Source organism: Arachis ipaensis, chromosome B5, assembly GCF_059453495.1.
Source record: "Arachis ipaensis isolate K30076 ecotype BB chromosome B5, ASM5945349v1, whole genome shotgun sequence".
Lineage (NCBI taxonomy): Eukaryota > Viridiplantae > Streptophyta > Magnoliopsida > Fabales > Fabaceae > Arachis > Arachis ipaensis.
The window spans coordinates 160,042,367-160,058,209 of NC_142440.1; the positions used below are offsets into that span (position 1 = coordinate 160,042,367).

The 15,843-nt window shown below is 35.8% G+C and overlaps 5 protein-coding genes across 9 annotated transcripts; 3 read left to right on the top strand and 2 right to left on the bottom strand.

Moving 5' to 3' along the window:
- Nucleotides 1–164: 164 nt before the first annotated feature.
- Nucleotides 165–4,099, top strand: LOC107644983 (putative choline kinase 2). Of its 4 annotated transcripts, none has more exons than XM_016348972.3 (9): nucleotides 165–292; nucleotides 430–484; nucleotides 871–1,256; nucleotides 1,926–2,047; nucleotides 2,116–2,311; nucleotides 2,429–2,546; nucleotides 2,652–2,699; nucleotides 3,518–3,618; nucleotides 3,723–4,099. In XM_016348972.3, exons 3-9 carry the CDS (start codon nucleotides 906–908, stop codon nucleotides 3,873–3,875), a joined length of 1,089 nt encoding a protein of 362 aa, XP_016204458.1. In that variant the 5' UTR covers nucleotides 165–292; nucleotides 430–484; nucleotides 871–905; the 3' UTR covers nucleotides 3,876–4,099. The 4 variants fall into 4 exon arrangements, with proteins under 4 accessions (XP_016204458.1, XP_016204461.1, XP_016204457.1 ...); XM_016348975.3 differs by having other exon boundaries at nucleotides 167–292; nucleotides 904–1,256; XM_016348971.3 differs by having other exon boundaries at nucleotides 179–292; nucleotides 367–484.
- Nucleotides 4,100–5,635: 1,536 nt separating this feature from the next.
- On the top strand, nucleotides 5,636–6,251 carry LOC107644985 (nucleolar protein). Its single transcript, XM_016348978.3, has one exon. It carries the CDS (start codon nucleotides 5,636–5,638, stop codon nucleotides 6,098–6,100), a length of 465 nt encoding a protein of 154 aa, XP_016204464.1. The 3' UTR covers nucleotides 6,101–6,251.
- Nucleotides 6,046–10,236, bottom strand: LOC107644984 (DEAD-box ATP-dependent RNA helicase 39). 2 transcript variants are annotated; one of them, XM_021103382.2, is made up of 10 exons: nucleotides 9,596–10,236; nucleotides 9,150–9,245; nucleotides 8,876–9,064; nucleotides 8,647–8,787; nucleotides 8,085–8,225; nucleotides 7,685–7,827; nucleotides 7,247–7,376; nucleotides 7,084–7,132; nucleotides 6,478–6,952; nucleotides 6,046–6,163 (listed from the first exon to the last, which is right to left on the bottom strand). In XM_021103382.2, exons 1-9 carry the CDS (start codon nucleotides 10,124–10,126, stop codon nucleotides 6,510–6,512), a joined length of 1,863 nt encoding a protein of 620 aa, XP_020959041.2. In that variant the 5' UTR covers nucleotides 10,127–10,236; the 3' UTR covers nucleotides 6,046–6,163; nucleotides 6,478–6,509. The 2 variants fall into 2 exon arrangements, with proteins under 2 accessions (XP_020959041.2, XP_016204463.2); XM_016348977.3 differs by lacking the exon at nucleotides 6,046–6,163 and having other exon boundaries at nucleotides 6,353–6,952.
- Nucleotides 10,237–10,995: 759 nt separating this feature from the next.
- LOC107644987 (DEAD-box ATP-dependent RNA helicase 39) lies at nucleotides 10,996–13,246 on the bottom strand. The gene is made up of 5 exons (XM_016348980.3): nucleotides 12,662–13,246; nucleotides 11,930–12,013; nucleotides 11,635–11,811; nucleotides 11,386–11,526; nucleotides 10,996–11,270 (listed from the first exon to the last, which is right to left on the bottom strand). The coding sequence occupies exons 1-5, from the start codon at nucleotides 13,163–13,165 to the stop codon at nucleotides 11,106–11,108; spliced, it is 1,071 nt and encodes a 356-aa protein (XP_016204466.1). The 5' UTR covers nucleotides 13,166–13,246; the 3' UTR covers nucleotides 10,996–11,105.
- Nucleotides 13,247–13,403: 157 nt separating this feature from the next.
- Nucleotides 13,404–14,860, top strand: LOC107641575 (uncharacterized). Its single transcript, XM_016345059.3, has 4 exons — nucleotides 13,404–13,525; nucleotides 13,599–13,920; nucleotides 14,090–14,218; nucleotides 14,524–14,860. Exons 1-4 carry the CDS (start codon nucleotides 13,469–13,471, stop codon nucleotides 14,799–14,801), a joined length of 786 nt encoding a protein of 261 aa, XP_016200545.1. The 5' UTR covers nucleotides 13,404–13,468; the 3' UTR covers nucleotides 14,802–14,860.
- The last annotated feature ends 983 nt before the right edge of the window (nucleotides 14,861–15,843 follow it).

The following is a 15,843-nucleotide window of genomic DNA, read 5'->3' on the forward strand; positions in this document are numbered from 1 at the left end:
TAATCGGAAATGTTTCATCCATCCTCAAAGATAAGATTTGTGTGCTGACGTCACGAATGCACACGTGGCACGTGGTAGTTAGGCCATGTAAAAATTTGGTGGGCAAAGCCCAACAGAATCTCTAACAAGATTCAATATTTTAAGTCCTCCATGATTCTCTCCACGTGACCCATTTTCATTTCTCACAACTCACAACAATCTGTCATCTCTCAACAGAATCTTACACAAAACGCCACCAAAAAAAAATAAAAAATTCAGTAACACTTTAGTTCAAGTAACTCGCACAACAAAGGTATCACATAAAATTTTCTCTGAATTATTGTATTGTAACTATAATTTGTGTGTAATTGTGTATTGTTTCTGCAGTTGAGTGTTAAAGTCTCTCTCTTTCTTCTCAATTTTGATTTTTGAATGCATGGTTCACTGCAGAGGTTCCTCTTCTTTTGATTTGATATTCCTCTTTTGCATTCTCTGCTTCTGAGAGGTGAGTTTCTGAGTAACTATTTTCATTGTTTCTCTTTTTCTTTTGTTAATCTTGAAACGGGTTTTCAAATCCAGATTGTTTCTGGCAGCTGGCTTCATTGGATTCTCTCTGTCTCTTAATCCCAATTCAACCATTTTATTCAATTTCAAAAAGATTGTAACTTTGTTTCTCTGTTTCTCATGGTGCATGGGGGTTCTTATACCAGCTAATTTAGCTCTGAATTTCTTTGTATTAGGTGAATTGTTAAAAGCTCAATTCTATATTTTTCTACATTAAGCAGTGCGAATTTCACACTAGATCGTCAATTCTGTTTCTCAATGGTCTTTGTGGTGCATGCATAGAAAGAAGTTAGTTATCTGTTCTGATTTCCTCTGTTTTTGATCCAGACAAATCTTTGGTATTGATTGGTTGTTCAGCAGAGATGGTAATAGAAACAGTTGAATTGCTGAAAGGCTTTGCATCCCATGAAGAGATTATGGAGATTCTTGCCACAGTGGCTGCAGATTTGGGGGATGTCATCGATGTGAGTTTCTTGCAGGTCAAACCTTTGAAGGGAGCGATGACTAATGAGGTTTTCGAGATAAACTGGCCAGCCAAAAGTGATGGCCATCTCAGAAGGGTTCTAGTCCGATTATACGGCGAAGGTGTTGAGGTTTTCTTCAACAGGGAGGATGAAATCCAAACTTTTGAGAGCATGTCAAAGCACGGTCAGGGTCCACGCCTTCTTGGCCGGTTCGCCACCGGTCGAGTTGAGGAGTTCATTCATGCCAGAGTATGTAATATTCATCTTGTTTTTCCATGTTCTGATTAATTAAATCTAACGTGATTGCTTTGTGAATTGGAGAATATGTGCTTAAATTAAAGTCACCGGGCATTATCTTTTCCATGTTGCTTTGTTATTTTTTAAGTCAAAAAGCTTTCCTTTGGTCATGGTTCTTTGGTTTCATTATTTTATTATCATTTTTTGGAAGATAGATAGGTTGGCCACCACTTCCTATTGGTTCTTTAGATTTATAACAAAAAGCATCTACCGGAAATTAAGTTGAATGGCATCCAGTCATGGTAGATCGGGTTTTTAAGTGCTTCCTTTGCATACCCTTTTTTGCCTAATACCTTCTTGATGTTCTTTCTTACTTTATCACCAAAGAAATAATCTAATCAAGTAGTTACCAGATGAACAATTTATGTGATCAAGCAGTAGTGACATTATTTTATTCGGATATAAAAATAGCAGCATTGATAGTAGATTAAGAGCTGTATAGTTTTTTTAATCCATGATGATGGTTTCATATGGTGCCAGAATCAATAACTTGCTAGGTATTGAGATGTAAAATATAACTTTTCAATGAGTTAATTGAAATGTCCATAACTTGGAAGACCTCACTAATACATCATTCATAACTTCTAACTTGCTTTTCTTTACCTACTTTTGGATCCTTAGACACTTTCGGCTTCGGACCTTTATGACCCTGAAATATCCGCTTTGATAGCGACTAAGATGAGGGAGTTTCACAATCTTGATATGCCTGGTGAAAAGAAGGCTCAGTTATGGCCGAGACTGAGGTAATACTCGATTACCAGACCAATCTTTTTTTTCTCATCATTAACAAATGTATTACATATTCTACTAGGAAGTGGCTTAATCATGCCAAAAGTTTGTGCTCCCCTAAGGATACCAAGAATTTTGGGCTGGAAGTTCTGGATACTGAAATAAATATGCTGCAAGAGTTGTTATCTGAAGGAAGTGAAGGGATTGGATTTTGTCACAATGACCTACAATATGGTAACATAATGATAGATGAAGAAACAAGATCAATCACTTTAATAGTAAGTCATGATTTATCAGCTGCATACCATGTTAGTCTTAATAGGATCATAGAAAATATCACTTATACATAGGCTCTTCTCATTTGTTCTCAAGTTATTATTTTTTCAATAATGTAGGACTATGAATACGCCAGTTACAACCCTATTGCATATGACATTGCAAATCATTTCTGCGAAATGGTAGCAGATTACCATAGCGACAAACCCCATGTTCTTGACTACAGACAATATCCTAGTAAGTAATGGCTCATGCATTTCAAAACACGAATTACCATTACATTTCTAAAATTGTTGTTTGGCATCATGTTCATTAAGACAATGTTTGAAAATGGTGCACCAGGTCTTGAAGTGCGACAAAGATTTATCCGTGCTTATTTGAGTTCTGAAGGTTAGTTTACTGACATATTGACTTCACCAATTCATATGGTTGGAAGAGATCAGGATCTAGATTACTGCTATTGGTCTATTCTCAGATGATAAAAATCCTCAGCTAAAATATTAAACCTGCGCTATGCGGTACAGAATCCATTCCGGGCTCTTCTATTGCTGTTATGATCATATCTGTATGTGCTGATGCAAAGTAAATTCTGGTCTTGCTTAACTTTCAAAGTGCGTGGATAAGCAAAATAAGCAAGAATATATATATATATATATATATATATATATATATATATATATATATATATATTTTTTTTTTTTTTTTTTCTTCAGTTTAGGCTTGTATATACTTCCACATGCTTATACCAGTCAATTGAATATTCGTAATTATTTAATATAACACATATGATTAGTCTATCCTTGCTGATTTGTACTTTGCATGCATTTGTTTAACTAATGGTTACTTATTTTCTGAATTTTCCTATTTGGTCTTGCACTCTTCAGTGCAGGTGCCATACAAATCTTCTTAGAGTTGTTTCATGTTGAGTAAAGTATCTTTTCTCCCCTTTTCTTTTTCTTAATATAGAAAAAGGAATTCTTAAAAGAGAAGAAAAGAGTATTATCAACTAAGGGAACACCTTTAAACAGACCATGTGAAATCATTGATAATTATAGTATTCCTTTGTAACATGATTGAAGTTAGCTCACATTCAAGCCTGCCAAATCATGTGATAGCAACAGAAATCAAATTCTATTATGCAATTCTTATGAATTTCATGCAAGTTTATCAATTTTACTTGAAAGACTCAGTGTGTGACTTATGCATAGGCAAGAAACCAACCAAAACTGAGGTGGGCCAATTAGTGAATGTTGCAGAAAGATACACACTTGCAAATCATCTATTCTGGGGCTTGTGGGGACTTATTTCAGTAACTTTTCTTTTCCCCCACTTAATTAATTTATTTATATATTTTTATCATTTTTAAGGCTACTTCAATTTTCTAATTGTGGCCTCTTTGTGCAAAAACTGCAGAGTCATGTGAATACAATAGACTTTGACTACAAGGAGTATGCAAGGCAAAGATTTAAGCAATATTGGTTGAAGAAGCCTATTCTTTTGAACTCACCAAGCATTATTTCCCAAGATGGAGTTCCCAATGGTTCTGTAGCACCCTTCACAATTTGACATGATTGCTTCATATGTTTATCAGTGAGGTTCAACTTAGTATGTACCATTCATTAGTAGCATCCAAAGGTATCACAGGCAGCATAAAATATATGTAGATAACATAGGTAAGCCATTACATATTGGTGACTTTACTTATATCTAGAACTATTATTGATCTTTTATTTTGTTTTGTATTATTCTCAACTCTAGTCATAATAAATTCTTATCCTTATCAATGTTCTTGAATGCTTTTGCTAACGAGTGTCGTTAAGGATATAAAAGGAGAATTTTTGTTAATCGAAAAATAGAAGTTTTAAGGTTTCAATAACTACCCTTTTTGAATTCAAACAAAAATTAGGATTTGCCTCAGGGTCAGTTGCGTCTTCCCCTCTCCGCATGTGATTTCAATTCTTTTCTTTCATTCTCACCGGTCCGTCATCACAAGCAACACAAGCTGCCGCCGCCCTACTCACCGCAGACGACAGAGCCACCCCTTCGCGCACAAAGAGTGATTCGTGCAGCCCCCAATGCGGTGTTTGTGCAATAATATTAGAAAAAATAACTACTTTTTCCATTGACCGCGTAAGTGGTCATTCAAAAAAACGGTTGTAATTGCAGGACTGTGTAAAACGTTTTACACTGTCAGTGCACATGAAAATTAAACTAATATTAAATATATTAATTCTTATTTTTAATATTTACAAGTATTTTTTTTAGTATTTTTCTTTTATCATTATAATATCACAACTACCAATCAATCTAGATGACTAGATGGCAAGGATAAAAAATTTGATAATAGCAAGATCAGAGACCCAAATAAAACCAAAATAAAAAAGACACATTTATAAGAACTAAAAGCATACTTAATCGATAATTACAATTGATTTTATTAATTGTGAATTATACTTTGTACGCCCACACACACGTGGATATAAATATTTTCTGTATTATCTATTACTACATGTCAAAAATCATCTTCGTTTTCATTTAGACAACAAATTCATCTCTCCCCCCCCCCCCAAAAAAAGAGTTTATGATACGGAAATAAAAGATAAATAAGAAAATAAGGATTCAAACTGAATAAAAAGATACATTGAAATTAAAATAGGAACAAAAAAGATAAGTTGAAATTGAGTACAAAGAGAATCACTCTACTTTCTACCCAATTTCTTGACGCAACAAGAAATGGACTCCTCAACCTAACTTGTCAACGCCATAGTTTGGAAATTGAATCGAAGGGACTCCTCAACCTTCTATTCAATTCCCCGATGTAACAAGAGAGGGACTCCTCAACCTCAATTGTCCACACCATGGTTTCATCACGAAACCAAAAAGGGGTTTTCAAACCTCTAAAAATTCTATACTACGACTACAATAGCTAAGGAGGTATTTATAACCTCTTATTAGGTTAAAACAAAGAAAACCCTAAAGCCCATAAACATAAGGCCCAATCTAGTAATTAAATAAACAAAATCAAAATACATTAAATAAAATATTCTAAAAATGTAAACTAAAATATCTTCTAAATAACTCTTGAACTCTTCATATCACGAACATTTGAAGCACGTATCAGTTTATCATATTTTTATCTTCCAACTAAACATACCTTTAAGCTTAATTGATGTTTAGTGAATAGGTTAGCACTTAACAACCAGGCTTTTGACCAATCCTCATGCTCAAAGAATACCTAAACCACATTCACACACACACTGCTGCTAAAACCACAAGAACAAAAAGCTAACAAATCCTTCAACACCAACTACACTTTCAAGTTGGTAATGGCTAAGCACACAAATTATATATACATGCTCTTTTGCATACCACCTTCATGCTTCAGAGTTCAGACACAGCTCATTATTCAGATATCATCAACAATGGCTCGTCCACTTCTATTGATCCACCCTATGCCTAGCACCTCACATATTGGCTTAGCTGTTATGACCCTTGTGTTGTGTGCCGTTGCCTTGCTCATGTGCGCTTCTCATTCGCGCAAATGGCGTCAGTGGAAAGCTTGTTATGATGCTTTTGTTGAAGAAGAGCCGGTGATAGAGGTCCACAACGAAGCTGTGGCAGCGACAAGCATGGGCGAGCAACAAGAAGGAGACGGTTCGCTGTGGCAGAGGAACATACTTATGGGTGGGAAGTGCCAGCTTCCTGATTTCTCTGGTGTCATAATCTATGACTCCAATGGCAATGTAGTAACCCCTCCTAAGACTTCTCGTTCATTACTAACTTGGAAATAGAGTTTGAAGTTTTCTGAGATTCATAAACCCCACAAGCTTAACTTGTACTCCATCTGCATGAAACTATATTTCTTGATAGCTTCATATTCAAATATTGTTGCATTCAAACTTAAAAAACAAAATTAAAGTCATGCATTGTCAATCTTGTTAAGAGTGTCTCTATCTTGTTAGCATGTGATACTACTGTCATCTTTAATAGATGTAGATATCCTTTGAATTTTACAACAAGAGTAATAGAGTATGCTATGGATCTTTAGATTGGAAGCATGTTTTTCATCCATTGGTAATTATATTGGAAGATAGAACAATGGAAATCAATATAACATTTTTTACTACTGAAAGAATTTCTAATACAAAACTGAAAGCCATGTACTTACTACTTGGTTACAGTATGAGACACCAACCCACTTCACAAGGGGTTTGATGATGAGTTCCGACCCCTAAACCCGACAACACTGAGTTTAGAATTTGTCGATTTGGTGGCACTGGTCCTTTTACTTGTTCGCTTATCCCCTGAAGAAGCTTTTCTCGAGCTATTAGCACTGGAGGATTTTACAGAATTTGAAACCTTAATCCCTTTCTTCATAGATTTTCCCGATGATGATCCTTTTCCGGATTTCAAATCTGATCCTTTATTCCCTAAACTGGCACGTCCACCAGGATTGTTCTTAACTTTAGAAACTTTAACTAATTTTCTGTCCTTCCCACTCTGCCCATTAACTTGGGTCCTGGCGATATCCCTTCGTACTCCTTCTTTCGTGATAGCCTCCAAACTCTCATTCTTCCTCATTGCCTCCTCTATTCTAGTGGCCAAGATCAAGTCCTTCTTTGTAACCAAACTGGTTACTTTCCCTGCGATTAAAAAAGAGTATTTATTCTTCAATGATTTTAAAGAGCATGTGCTTAAGTGTTTACGGCTATTGTTCTAACAAAATAAAATATAAGAATTTGGCTGTACAGAGAAGTACATGATAAGATTTTACCTTTTGCACCCATACGAGCAGTTCTACCAGTCCGATGAAGGTAATCGATCTAAAAATTGAAAGGGAAAGTAAAGGTGAGAAACTAAGTAATATCAAGGAAAGAAGTGAAAAAGAGTGCAAGGTACTCAGACCCAAATTATAGAACCATGGCTATGATACTCACAGAGTTCAAGGGGAAGTCAAACATAACAACATGGTCTACATCCAAGTCCAGACCCCTAGCGGCCAAGTCTGTGCAAACTAATGTTGGACGATCATCAATGTCATTCTTAAACTTATTGAGGTTTTCAACCCTGTAAGCAAAAAAAATAAAAAAAAAATTGATGATGCAAATAAGTAAATGGGAATATGGAAGAGCAGGAAATGGGAGATCTCACTGTTGCCAAGATATGAAGACTATTTTATCGACACAACTATTCGAATTCTCATTAATACAATATATTTAATATTATTCCCTCTCAACAATCTATTTTCCAAACAATCCCTACAGTTTCAACAGCTGACAATATGCCTATTTCCAGGTAGCTTAACATAATTTTTGTGTGTGTGGGTGTTTTTTTTTTTTTTGTGGGGGGGGGGGGGGGGGTTGTTTGTACTTCACCTTTGCTCTGCTGGTACTTCCCCATGGTAGTTGACAGTAGGAATCATATTTTCAACAAGGTAGTGATCCACTGCACGGCTAGAGTCCAAAGTATTGCAAAAAACCATCACCTTGTTGCCTTTTGCTCGGCTTGGCACAAGTACCTGCCATCACATGATATTTACTTACTAAAAAAGGAAAGGGAGAGAGAGGTTGCATTTTTATTGCCAGCACAGCACCAATATGCCAATATCTACTAAGTCCTAACTCCTAAATAACACCAGCAACAAATGACGATTATTCCACTACCTAACATGAATAGAAAGTCAATTTGTGCTACTTAAGCTACACTGATCCCCAAAATAAACCATAAATGTCAATGTGTTTGGCGTGATGAGGCTGGTGGAAAAATGCAGGATACCTGAAGTAATGCTTCCAGCTTGTTCTCAGAACCCGAAAGTTTAATAAAATCGTGACGAGCAGAAGAAATCTTTTTATGCAATGTTGATGTTCGCAGATGTACAATGCCCTGAAACTCCTCATCAACTAGCTTTTGCACAGCCTGCAAAACTTAAAAAAGTCAGATTGATGACTTATTCTTAACTTCTAGCCATAGAACGATTTCAACCAAGGGTAAACAAATGGAAGGTGAGTGAGCAACATTCTAAAACATAACCACTATAGTGTCCTCCTTACAAAGATCATTACATGATGTCTTGTTTCCAGATTCATATAAATGCACTTTATTTATTGTACATTTGTAGTATATTCTGAAAAGCCAGAAATTACAATTGAACACAAGCATGTGTTGGATTATATAGTTATATTATTGTAATAGGAAATATTATATCTTCACATGATAGAAGGAAGATTGAAGAGATTATAGTGATGCAATTATAAAAGAAAGAAATAAAACACTACCACTTCGTGAGAATTTTATTCCCTTAAATTTACTTAGCAGATTGTGGCACAGATCAGCATACCTTTGTCATTGTTGCAGTTACCAAGACGGTCTGAAAACCTAGGCCATCAGACTTTGATGCACGATGTTTCAATGGGGCCAGAAATTTGCGTATATCAGGACCAAAGCCACGATCAAACATTGTATCTGCCTCATCCAATACCTGCAGAACAAATATATTAATTATTGTACCAATTCATTATTGTAGCAAATTATTGTATATTGGAATTAGTCGATTGTGGATTACTCACCAAGTATTTGATGTCGCCATACACCAGGTTGCCCTCCTCAATATGTTGAAGAATCCTTCCAGGGGTACCAACTACCATATCAATGGGGTTATTAAGTGAATCCTCTTGAGGCCTAATACGGCCACCACCACTTACCATTGTGCACCTGAACCGTGCATGATGACTAATTGATTTCGCAACTCGAAAAACCTAAACAAATCCCATTTTATATTAGTTCATGTAAGTCATAAGAGAATTTTTGAGTGATTCATAAAATGATCAAAAGAAAAAAAACCTGTTCACACAACTCCCTCGTAGGGCATAGCACAACAGCACGAGGTCTCCTGGGCTTTAACTGTATTCCATTCAACTGTTCGTCCCGTCTTAGCAACTACAGCAACAAATTGGCGTTGTCTCAACAGGCTCAAATATAAGATTAAAGCATGTTTTGTAAAATATTACGTTTGAAGATATAATTCCTTTCTTTAAGCTCATTCAAACACACTAGTGCTTCAAGTCATAAAGCTCAATAACATGAGAAACGAATGTAGTGTAGCAGACAAATATTTCAATAACAAGTTAGACTGATATGCAAAAAGACATTTCACACATCAAGCAACTAAATTTAACTATTTACACGGAATGGAAGTATCATGAAAGCAAATATTCAAAAATTGCAAATTTCTGAGCTGAAATGAACACAAGTGAATCGTGAACCATAGAGAATGAAGAAGAGTGTACCTGAACAAGGGGAAGCAAGTAAGCAAGGGTTTTGCCAGAGCCAGTGTGAGAACCCAACACAACACTGTTCTCTTGCAAGACAGCAGGAACACCAATACACTGAATCTCAGTGGGAACTTCAATACTCATTTCCCTAACAGAACCCATAACCTCTTCACTCAAACCCAATTCTTCAAAACTCCCGACAAGCTTATTCTTTTTCACCACCACCCCATCAAAACTCTCATTTTCACCAGTAGAAGAAGAAGAATTCTTCTTTGTTTGGTCCTTATTCTTGAGTTCTGAGCTCTTTGCACTGTCTTTGAGATGTCTCACTCTGAGCTTCTCGAGGAGGACGGAGTGCTTCGTCTGGTGATCGGTGTCCGAAGTTTCCGGTGCGGTGGCGACGGAACAGAAGGTCCTGAACCGTGGCGGCGGAACATTGATGATGGGCTTAGAGCGCGTGAGGAGTGGGATGAGATTGCAGCGATGAGAGAGGCGCGTGAAGGAGGAGGAAGAGAGAAAGAGGGTTCTTGCTGTAGCTCCCGCCATTACTGTTGTCGTGGCAACACCTTACTTTGTTTTCGACTTTTAGGTTCAGCACTTCTGCTTCAGATAGAATGGTGAAGGCGAAGCTTAAAGCATGGTATTTTTATTTTAATTAATTAAAAAAAATAAAAAAGTGAAGTAATGTGGATATTTGTATATAGACAATTGGATATTTGGTTTAGTATTGTATAGTCCGGGGGTTTTAGAAAGATAACTAACGATAAAAAATGTTATATCTAAAAAAAATTAATTACTAAATCAATATATATATATATATATATTTATACTTAAATTTTTTTAAATTAAACAATCAACTACTACAATAATTAAATCTGTCAATAGAATAATTAAATTTTTTCATATTAGAATAATCAATATGTTTACAATATAAACAATTTCTTTATTTTATTTATTTTGTTTTTCTTTGTTTATTTTATTTAAGTCACCAAAAAATCAATATGTTTACAATAGTATAATAAAACTACTTAAAAATGCTAAATAATAACTGTTCCATGATTACTTTTTACTAATTAATAACTAATTTTTTATATACAAATAACATTGTTATCCAGAACACTAATTAATCATTAAAACAATCAACTTTTTTATAAATATGAAAATAACTAACTTTTATATTTTTATTCATATCTTTGGTGTTTATGCAACATGACCGAAAAATACTCTTTCACTAAATCCATTTCAAGGTTTTTTTTTTTTTTTTCCCACTTCTAAGTGAGGACATTTTAATTTTATGGAGTTACTTTTCCATTACATGTTTGAATTGCACCTTAAACTTTGCATTAACATGTATTAGCAACTAAAGTTTAACCAAGTCACTGCTAAGTTAGAACTTGAGAATGCTAAGTTAGAACTTGAGAACAGAAAAACAATATATACATCACAGACACGAGGAACCCAAAATCTTCGGTGTTTGGTCAGTAAAAGATGATAAAAATCCATTACTTTGAAGTCATTATACTTTTTACACAAGGGTGTCCATGGCCTCTGCCACTTTTTTCCTAAGAGCATCCAGGGACTCTGTATATTGGAACACTTCTCTTTGATCCATTTCCAAAGACATTGCAGAAATATTTCCAGCATGATCACGCTCAAGATGCTTCACAATGGGGGATTCATCACCCAAAACCTGTCATAACAAGATAAATTCACAATAACAACCAGCAACATGGAGGTCTAAGCATATTAAATCTTCTTAAGGAACTCAAGTATAACGGGAACAGTTCTTCATCATGCATTCATACCTCGGTGATCGGCGATGTAACTAGGATGGTTTGCAATCTTTTGTAAGAAGATTTTGATTCATGATCTTGCAATGGTTCGAGAATCTTGTGGATGTTAGAACCAAGGCCACTACCAAGCATGAAATCTACATCATCCAAAACCTGCTCGGAAACATGAGACATTCGAGCGTGATCAGTGCCAGTAGCTATGGTAATCCAAGATACATTTTTCACAGATCTTGACACTGAATTTTATAAAGTGGTACTAACCATATATCTTATTTCAGCAGGGACAACAGTTCCCTCTTCAACGTACTGAATAATCTCAGAAGGGGTTCCGACTAGAAGACCAATTGAGACATTTGAATGCTCATTATCTGGGGAAGAACGTTGCTTTGCCAACTTCACTTCCGCAATCTCCATGATATATTTTGCAGCACTAAAACACTGAGATCCATAACAATTTGCAACAGTCAAAATCAATTTAGAATCTTCAGTTTATAGGGCTAAGCAGACAAGGTGATGAATGATGATGATGGTAGTGGGATTGAGGACAATCAACTACCTCATTAGCTTTCTCCTCGGTAGCACAAAGCACAATGGCTCTGGGATGCTTTGAATCCAAACCAACCTCGCCATGTCGCAGCAGCTACACAAGTAAACACATTCTTCAGGTCATATTTCCATTTATTCTTGTTGGTTAACAAATCCCAGTGAAAACAAACATAGAAGGAACCAAATACTAAAGCTTCAACCAAATTTCTCCTCAGGTTTCAGTATCATCAATCATCAATCATCACAACAAAAATAAATTGAAGATGACATCATACATAAATAATGAGTTATGTCACTAAACAAAGTGATTCCAAAAGAATAGTGCTTAGAACCCTTGATCATGACAACTAACTCAGGATATTAATTCTCCTAGTTAAGCCACAGAGCCCCAAAATTTCAATTGCACTGCACCAATTACATCCCTAAGATTTGCGAAAAAGTGTCTCATGTTAGTCCCTTAGCCCTTTTTCCATCAAGTGACTCATCACGCCGTTAGGGACTACCACGGTGCAGTTTTGCCAATTTATTGGTACATTGGAGTAGAACTATTTTAGTGCTCGCGACCAATCACAGTGACTACTTTGGACCTTAATTTTCCCTAATGGTATCCTAAACTAACCTTCAAAATAATCTTATAACTATAACAACAGAATGATTATTAAGAAACAATAATTAAAAACTACAAGGTTTTTCTATACTTAACATGCACCAATTTTAAGGGGAAAAATAGCAATGAGTGAACCTGAATAAGGGGCAACAGGTAAGCCAAAGTTCGGTCAGGTTCAGCGGGTGAACTCAACAATAAATTCTTCCCTTCCAAAACAGCTGGAATAACAACACATTGTATCTCACTCGGAACACCATCACCAATCTTTTCCAAAACCTCAGCAAGCTCCTCAGCCACACCCAACTCCCTGAAGTTGGAAACCACCATAGTGGACTCCCCCTCTTTCTTCTCAGCACCGCCATCAGGAGAAGAAGAACTTGATGAAGTCCCTTTCAGCTTCCTTTGTCTGAACTCTTCCAAAATCATTGATTCTTTCTGCGTCTTGGACGCTGCCGAAGCCTTTTCATCTTCAACACAAGGGGTTAGGGTGCTGGAGGAGGAGGAGAAGGAAGAAGAAGAAGCGGAAAATGGTGAGAAAGTTCTAGAAGCCCCATGAAAAGAAGATGCACATGGTTCAGGCTTCAATGGGGAGCTTAGAGAGATACATAGGTTAAGAAGCTCTCTCCCTTTTCTTCTCATTGCTCTCTCTCTCTCTCTCTCTCTCTCTCTCTCTCTCTCTCTCTCTCACAGCAGAAGCTACCACGTTTCGGTGCAGACTGCAGAACATGAAGAAGAAGAAGAAGAAGAAGTTATTTTTGGGTTAGAATTAAACGGGCCTGACAGAAATATTTGGGCTACAAGCCCAAATTTGTTTCCTAAGCCCAAATTTTAAAGCCTCCAAAAAATGGCGCCAAAATAAAGAAAACTACGGACGAAGAAAATTTTCTCTAGATTTCGAAAATTTTCCATCGTCCCAAACAGGCTCTGCGCGCAGCATCATCGATGTCGTCGTCTACGGTCTTCATCGCCGTCCAGTGCTGCCAATGCTCCACCATGCAGGTACATACTCTCTCTACCATTTCTCTTTCTCTTTCTCAGATCGCTCGTCTTTTGTTGATTTCCATTTTTTCAGGTGAAGCAGAAGAAGAAGAGCAGCAACAAGTGGAACTGCGCGGTGTGTAACCAGAAGCAATCGGTTCGGAAGGTGTTCGCTCAGGGTTTCATGGCCAAGGACCTCCGCAAGTTCGTCCAGAGCTTCAATATGTCCCGGAAGCTCGTCGACGACGGAGAATGGCTCCAAGCTGGAACCCTAGGTTCACTGTCGGAACATCGCGATGACGAGATCGAGCTTCCGATCAACCCGGAAAAGAAGAGAAGAATCGATTGGACTGCATACCTTGACCAAGAGGATCATCATGATCTTACCATCAAAGAAGCAGAACAAGAACAAGGAGGTTAATTTTGCAATCAATTATTCAATGCATGCATAATCGAATAAATTAAAATGTAATTTAATGTTGTTATTTGTTAAATTGATAGAATCATTACCATAATCACAACATATCAGAATTGTATGGCTGGAGTAGCTAGCTTGTTCTTATAACTTTGGATTGAACTAAACAGGAGGAGATGGTTTTGAGCCAGTGATTGTGACTGAGTTGGAAAATGTTATGTTCAAGAAACGTAAGTCTGATGAGAACTCAGAAGAAAGTGCCAAGCTTTTCAAAGAGCCAGTGTTCCGAAATTCTCGAGGTGAATGAATGTTCTTTCATTTTTCTAGTTTTCTTTGCATGTGTGGCTGTGAGAGACAAAGTTTATGTTCAATGAATACATGGGGACTCCTTTTCTTCGAAATTGTTCAACCATAATTCTGATGAAATTCCATCTGTGCTTCACACTGTACAATTGTTTACAACTGAAAATGTCTTATTCATATTTCCAAACTTTATGGTGGGTGGCAATCATTTGGCACAAGATGAATTTATCATCATTCATGGATCATGTACCTTGTTGCATAATAATTGGTTTTAGAGTTCTTTACCATTTCATTGTCGCAGAGAAGCTAATGAAAGATAAACAGCAAAAACCATTGATTGAAAGCAATTCAATGAGGAGTTTATCTAATCAAAGGACTCAAAATTGCAAACCAACAATCAGCAAGACAAGCTCCAAATGGAGTGATTACATATTAGATGAGGACAATGGCAACTTAGAACTTGGTTGGGAGAGAGCCATCAACTTCAAGGACAACTTTAAGCCATGTAGCAACAGCTTCTTACAAGATATGACTAACGAGGAAAGGGTGGAAGATGATATTCACCCGGATTTTATGTGAATTATATCGAAGTCCATTAGGTTTCATGTGTATTAATAATTAGTAAAGTAATTTTTGCAGGGAGGAAAAATATTATTTTAGCATCGGAAAAGGTAAATGTCACGTGATATTTGTTCAAATTACACCCGCAATTCCACGATGATATATCTTCGTAATACAACTCATGTTTCCAATCTCCATGGCACTGTATTGTGTTGCTTGTATTTCATCTTTGGTATCACACTCTTCCTAGTTCCTAAAAGGCTAAAATCAATTGCAACAATTCATATCACTTGCGCACTCAATGCAGTTAAAATTTGATGTTTTTAGTCCAACTGTGAGTATTAGGGGTGTTCATAAAATAATCAAATTGTAGTTAACCAGGTTAAAAAATCATAATCATATTTTGGATAATCAATTTAATAAAATAATTTTAAAAATTGATTTTTAACCAGTTAACTAAAACCAAAATTAAATTTTATGCAACTTTTATATGTTTAGATTGGTTAACCGATTTTTTTGTAAAAATCGATTTTTAACCGGTTAAAATTGGTTTTTAACCGGTTAAAAACCATTTTTTATTCTTTATTTTTTTGAAAAATCCAATTTTTATGTAAAAAATTGGTTTTTTTTTTAAATTGGTTATTTTCTAAAATTGGTTTTTATTTTTATAATCGGTTAAAAATCGATTTTTAAATTTTTAACCAGTTAATAACCAGTTTTATCACGTAAAATTAATTTGGTTAATTAACTAAATTATATTTTTGACTAACCCAAAAACAGGTTTAATTTTTGAATTAACCAAACCATAAACAGCTCTAGTATTGACATAACTTATTTGTTCTATAATAATAATAATCATTAATTGATTATGCTTAATTTATCTTCACTGGTACTTGCATATGATGATAGTAGATTGCCAAAATAAATAAATAAATCAAATTAGTCACAACAATGGTATTGCCAACCTATCTCTTTATTGAAAATGTCCCATGAGGGGTGGTTATATCATACTCCCCACAACAAAGTTCTTGATTCATATATTTTATAGCCTTTTATATAT

Bases quoted from the DNA above. Each gene is read 5' to 3' on its own strand.
- LOC107644983 (XM_016348972.3), top strand. From the start codon at position 906: ATGGTAATAGAAACAGTTGAATTGCTGAAAGGCTTTGCATCCCATGAA. The intron at 2,700-3,517 runs GTTAGTTTACTG...ACTTATGCATAG, and splicing joins TGCTTATTTGAGTTCTGAAG to GCAAGAAACCAACCAAAACT. The intron at 3,619-3,722 runs GTAACTTTTCTT...CAAAAACTGCAG, and splicing joins GCTTGTGGGGACTTATTTCA to AGTCATGTGAATACAATAGA.
- LOC107644985 (XM_016348978.3), top strand. From the start codon at position 5,636: ATGGCTAAGCACACAAATTATATATACATGCTCTTTTGCATACCACCT.
- LOC107644984 (XM_021103382.2), bottom strand. From the start codon at position 10,126: ATGGCGGGAGCTACAGCAAGAACCCTCTTTCTCTCTTCCTCCTCCTTC. The intron at 8,788-8,875 runs GTGAGTAATCCA...TTTGTTCTGCAG, and splicing joins ATGGCGACATCAAATACTTG to GTATTGGATGAGGCAGATAC. The intron at 7,377-7,684 runs GTGAAGTACAAA...TTTTGCTTACAG, and splicing joins GAAGTACCAGCAGAGCAAAG to GGTTGAAAACCTCAATAAGT.
- LOC107644987 (XM_016348980.3), bottom strand. From the start codon at position 13,165: ATGAGAAGAAAAGGGAGAGAGCTTCTTAACCTATGTATCTCTCTAAGC. The intron at 11,812-11,929 runs GTAGTTGATTGT...TATGGATCTCAG, and splicing joins CCGAGGAGAAAGCTAATGAG to TGTTTTAGTGCTGCAAAATA. The intron at 11,527-11,634 runs GTTAGTACCACT...GTTTCCGAGCAG, and splicing joins CTGCTGAAATAAGATATATG to GTTTTGGATGATGTAGATTT.
- LOC107641575 (XM_016345059.3), top strand. From the start codon at position 13,469: ATGTCGTCGTCTACGGTCTTCATCGCCGTCCAGTGCTGCCAATGCTCC. The intron at 13,921-14,089 runs GTTAATTTTGCA...TGAACTAAACAG, and splicing joins AGCAGAACAAGAACAAGGAG to GAGGAGATGGTTTTGAGCCA. The intron at 14,219-14,523 runs GTGAATGAATGT...TCATTGTCGCAG, and splicing joins AGTGTTCCGAAATTCTCGAG to AGAAGCTAATGAAAGATAAA.